This window comes from Salvelinus fontinalis, unplaced genomic scaffold (assembly GCF_029448725.1).
Source record: "Salvelinus fontinalis isolate EN_2023a unplaced genomic scaffold, ASM2944872v1 scaffold_0096, whole genome shotgun sequence".
NCBI classification, from domain to species: Eukaryota; Metazoa; Chordata; class Actinopteri; order Salmoniformes; family Salmonidae; genus Salvelinus; species Salvelinus fontinalis.
Window position 1 is genome coordinate 321,758 of NW_026600305.1, and position 5,743 is coordinate 327,500.

Sequence of the window (5,743 nt, forward strand, 5' to 3'; positions counted from 1 at the left end):
CTGTCTCTGCCTCTGTCTCCTTAGCCTCTGTCTCCTCAGACTCCTCATTCAGCCTCCTCAGCCTCTATCTCCTCAGCCTCCATCTTGAAAGGATCGAATCCCCGAGCTGACAAGGTAAATATCTGTTGTTCTGCCCCTGAACAAGGCAGTTTACCCACTGCCGCCCAGTAGGCTGTCATTGTAAATAAGAATTTGTTCTTAACTGACATGCCTAGTAAAATAAAGGCAGAATTAAAAAATATATACTGTCAAGAGGTCACGTAACGGAGTTCACATGAACATTGTAATAGCTGGTGCATGTTCCCATCAAGGACAGAGAGGTCACATGACTATTATAATAGCTGGTGCATGTCACCATCAAGGACAGAGAGGTCACATGACTATTATAATAGCTGGTGCATGTTCCCATCAAGGACAGAGAGGTCACATGACTATTGTAATAGCTGGTGCATGTTCCCAACAAGGACAGAGAGGTCACATGTCTATTGTAATAGCTGGTGCATGTCACCATCAAGGACAGAGAGGTCAAGTGCTAACTGCTAGTAACCAGGAATGCCTTGTCACTTGTACATTTTTTATTCCAACTCAAAGCTCTTTGCTTCGGGTTTCGGAGATTTATAAAATGTTCTAACTTGAAATGAGGCTTCAGTTTTACCCGTCATTATCACCCCATGGTCCAACGTGGAGATGAGACTGGAGGGCTATTTTCTGCTTCCGGACAGGTCCCCTCTTGGGACATGCAGTGACTAAGTTTAGACTAACAGGCTAACAATAGCTGTGACACCAGCAGCTGAGATGTGTGTGTACACACACACACACACACACACACACACACACACACACACACACACACACACACACACACACACACACACACACACACACACACACACACACACACACACACACCAGCAGCTGAGCTGTATTTTAATGTGTGAAGTGTAATGGCTCACTTGTATTGGCATGTGATAACTTAAATAGCAATGACTAGCAATGAGAAGCAATGAGTTTCAAGTTCCTTGGTGTCCACATCACCAACAAACTGTCATGGTTCAAACACACGTGAAGAGGGCACGACAAAAAACTTTTCCCCCTCAGGAGACTGAAAATGTTTGGCATGGGTCCCCAGATCCTCAAAATGTTCTACAGCTGCACCATCGAGAGCATCCTGACCGGTTGCATCAACGCTTGTTATCGCAACTGTTGGGCATCTGACCATAAGGCGCTACAGAGGGTAGTGCGAACGGCCCAGTACATCACTGGGGCCAAGCTTCCTGCCATTCAGGACCTCTATACCAGGCGGTGTCAGAGGAAGGAAAAAAAACGGTCAAAGACTCCAGTCACCCAAGTCATAGAATGTTCTCTCTGCTATCGGACGGCAAGCGGTACCGGAGTGCCAAATCTAGGACCAAAAGGCTCCTAAAGGCCACTCGGACTATTTACGGGAATCTGTTTATCATCAGGTCAGACTAGACAATAGTCAGATGGAATCTCTTTGTCATCAGAGGCCCAGAGCCAGAGAATATGTGGTGACTCAGTAGTCTGGGCCTCCTGATCTACCCTAAACTCCATCACTGGATAATGTCTTCACTACCATGTCCTGTTTTGGCCCACTGCCCTGCTACCTGACCAGGCATGCTGGCTTAATCAGGTGTTGCCATGGGAAACATGGCATGCCCACACACACACACACACACACACACACACACACACACACACACACACACACACACACACACACACACACACACACACACACACACACACACACACACACACACACACACACACACACACACACACACACACACACACACACACAAGACCCAATATGTGTGAGCTCACCAGGTGGATCCTGTGGTCAGGTCATGAGGTAGTGGGTGACCTCCAGCCCTAACACAAAAACATGAAACCTCCTGAAATCCTGACATCGTCTCCACTGAAACAGTAGTTTGAGGGCTTGGTAAGGTTTCCAGTCGTAAACACATTGTGAGAACGGCAACATGGTAGAGTGTAAAGGGTAAATATCTGCGTGGAATAGGTGTAATCTATTTGTGTTCTGTGATAGAGATACGTAGGGTAACTAACGGTAACCAGAATGTCATCTTCCTAAGAGAGCCACAATACTAATATCCTCACCCCTCCTCCTCCCCCCCCCCGACATCCCCACACAGTACACCCCCTCCGCTCTCCTTCCCTTCCTTCCCTCCTCCCCCCGCCTTCCCGCCTCCCCCCTACACCCCCACATGGTACACCCCCTCTCTGGCCAGACTCCACCCTGCTACGGGAAACTAGACCCTATGACAGCTGAGAGAGAGAGAGAGAGAGAGAGAGAGAGAGAGAGAGAGAGAGAGAGAGAGAGAGAGAGAGAGAGAGAGAGAGAGAGAGAGAGAGAGAGAGAGAGAGAGAGAGAGAGAGAGAGAGAGAGAGAGAGAGAGAGAGAGAGAGAGAGAGAGAGAGAGAGAGAGAGAGAGAGAGTGGGGTGATTGAGGGAGTTGGAGGCAGGGGGCTTGGGGTTATGGAGTGGGCGTTGTATGTCTACAAATAGCAGATCTCCTGTCCAACAGCCCCTCATTCAGTCATCCACCTCCAATAAGCAACTCAGTTCCTCCAGCCAGACCCTCGGACAACGTCCACCATGAGCAAGTCCTTCTCCTCCCAGTCCGCCCAGTCAGCCTCTTCCTACCGCCGGACCTTCGGCTCTGGTATTGGATCCAGCCCAGGCATGTCCTCCATGTTCTCCCACGGCGGACGCGGCTCCTCCGGCTCGGCCCAGATGTCCTCCAGAGTGTACGAGATGACCAAGACCTCAGCCCGCCCCAGCTACTCCTCCGGCAGCATTCGTTCCTCCTCCGGCGGCGCGATGCGCTCGTACGCCGGGATGGGCGAGAAGCTGGACTTCAACTTGGCTGACGCCACGAACCGCGACTTCCTGGACACCAGGACCAATGAGAAGGCAGAGCTGCAGCACCTGAACGACCGGTTCGCCAGCTACATCGAGAAGGTCCGTTTCCTGGAGCAGCAGAACGCTACTCTGGTGGTGGAGATCGAGAGGATGAGGGGTCACGAGCCGACCCGCGTGGCCGAGATGTACGAAGAGGAGATGAGAGAGCTGAGGCGTCAGGTGGACGGCATGTCCAATGACAGAGCCCGCATGGAAGTGGAGAGAGACAACCTGGCTGACGACCTGCAGAAACTCAAACTCAGGTGAGAGGTTAGGAGTTCTGTAATACACTCTTTAAAGTTATTAGCTTTGGGAATTGTGGACTGTTGGATTATGGGTCCCTAAGATATAAATACTGTGATATATTGGACGTCTGTTGTTGGTCTGGAATTGCTTGACATTTAGCAAAACATGGTGGAAGAGGGGATTGCTGGTGTGTTTCAGAGTGAAAAAACATGGTGGAAGAGGGGATTGCTGGTGTGCTTCAGAGTGAATAAACATGGTGGAAGAGGGGATGGCTGGTGTGCTTCAGAGTTTTTAAACATGGTGGAAGAGGGGATTGCTGGTGTGTTTCAGAGTGAATAAACATGGTGGAAGAGGGGATTGCTGGTGTGCTTCAGAGTGAATAAACATGGTGGAAGAGGGGATGGCTGGTGTGCTTCAGAGTAAACATGGTGGAAGAGGGGATTGCTGGTGTGCTTCAGAGTGAATAAACATGGTGGAAGAGGGGATGGCTGGTGTGCTTCAGAGTGAATAAACATGGTGAAAGAGGGGATGGCTGGTGTGCTTCAGAGTGAATAAACATGGTGGAAGAGGGGATTGCTGGTGTGCTTCAGAGTGAATAAACATGGTGGAAGAGGGGATTGCTGGTGTGCTTCAGAGTGAAAACATGGTGGAAGAGGGGATGGCTGGTGTGCTTCAGAGTGAAAACATGGTGAAAGAGGGGATGGCTGGTGTGCTTCAGAGTGAATAAACATGGTGGAAGAGGGGATTGCTGGTGTGCTTCAGAGTGAAAACATGGTGAAAGAGGGGATTGCTGGTGTGCTTCAGAGTGAATAAACATGGTGGAAGAGGGGATGGCTGGTGTGCTTCAGAGTGAATAAACATGGTGAAAGAGGGGATGGCTGGTGTGCTTCAGAGTGAATAAACATGGTGGAAGAGGGGATTGCTGGTGTGCTTCAGAGTGAAAACATGGTGGAAGAGGGGATTGCTGGTGTGCTTCAGAGTGAATAAACATGGTGGAAGAGGGGATTGCTGGTGTGCTTCAGAGTGAAAACATGGTGGAAGAGGGGATGGCTGGTGTGCTTCAGAGTGAAAACATGGTGAAAGAGGGGATGGCTGGTGTGCTTCAGAGTGAATAAACATGGTGGAAGAGGGGATTGCTGGTGTGCTTCAGAGTGAAAACAAGGTGGAAGAGGGGATTGCTGGTGTGCTTCAGAGTGAAAACATGGTGGAAGAGGGGATTGCTGGTGTGCTTCAGAGTGAATAAACATGGTGGAAGAGGGGATTGCTGGTGTGCTTCAGAGTGAAAACATGGTGGAAGAGGGGATTGCTGGTGTGCTTCAGAGTGAAAACCTTTCTTCAGAATGCAGCCAAAGGTTGAATGGAGCGTGATACTGTACGAGCAGCGACATGGTATCCGCCATCTTAGAGTGAGTAGGAAACGACAGCCATGTCATGTCAGTGACGCTCAGTGACAGCGTCAGTTGTTGTATAACAGGACAGTAGGACAGCATTAGTCTCCGTATCTCCCCTGTAAGATTCGTGGCAGTAAGTCTGTTGGTCAATGACAACTACACTATATCATTTAGGCCTGTACTGTGCGAGGTACCGATGCCACACTTGAATGTTATAGTTAACCTATTATCAACAAAAGACAGAAAAAAACTTCTCTTCAATGATACCCCTATACTATTTTCCTCTCACTTCTAGTCGGAATCGGAATGAATGATATCGCTCATATATTTCCAACAAAGACACGGAAAAAAACATTTTTCTACTACTCTGAGGGAGCTACATACAGACAGAGGTACATTCTAAATCGCCCTCCAGAGAAATTGCTTGAATAATTAACACAGTGGAGATAGAGAGAATTAACGCAGTGGAGATAGAGAGAATTAACGCAGTGGAGATAGAGAGAATTAACGCAGTGGAGATAGAGAGAGTTAACGCAGTAGAGAAAGAGAGAATTAACACAGTAGAGGTTTATAAGTCACTTGTCAATAAGTCACTTGGCTATAAGTCACTTGTTTTATCTCATGATAACATATTTTAACAGACCACACTGTCGTACCTTTAGGCGTGTGCCTCCAACAGTGTATTTTCTATACACGTCCCACAGCCCGTAGGGAGACCTGCCATGTTGTGGTGATACATTTCAGTCCATGCAACGTTTGCGGAGCTGTTAAAATCGACGTTTCTATTTAAAGCTATCGGATCAGCAGTGTGAAATCATCTCTGGCATTTTTCTGTATTGGATTGTCTCTCTGTTACCGTAACAGCCAGTAGGGTCTATCTCCTTCCTTCAAGGCCTCTGTGGGGGGGGGTGAGGTGGGGGGGGGGGGGGGGGGGGGGGGGGGTGGGGGGGGGGGGGGTGAGGTGGGGGGGGGGGGGGGTGTATGAAAGGATGCCGTGAAGAAGGGGGAATGAGGGGGGGGGGGTGAGGCAAAATACTGTGGAAGTGTAAGGAAAGGTTGAGAAGGTTGGGGGTGGAATACGCAGCTGCTGTGTGACACTGACCTCAGATCAACTCAGGGTTGGTGTTCAGAAAGTGTCTCAGAATAGGACTTCTGATCTAGG

General features: G+C 49.2%; 1 protein-coding gene across 3 annotated transcripts in view; it reads left to right on the forward strand.

The window, feature by feature from the left end:
- The first annotated feature begins 2,552 nt into the window (after nucleotides 1–2,552).
- Nucleotides 2,553–5,743, forward strand: part of LOC129843057 (desmin-like) — a 26,249-nt gene continuing 23,058 nt past the window's right edge. For 2 of the 3 annotated variants that reach the window (XM_055911808.1, XM_055911809.1), the window contains exon 1: nucleotides 2,553–3,207. In XM_055911808.1, the coding sequence (XP_055767783.1) occupies nucleotides 2,639–3,207 (569 nt within the window). In that variant the 5' untranslated portion in view covers nucleotides 2,553–2,638. The remainder of the gene's footprint in view (nucleotides 3,208–5,743) is intronic. The other variant, XM_055911810.1, reaches the window with a different exon arrangement.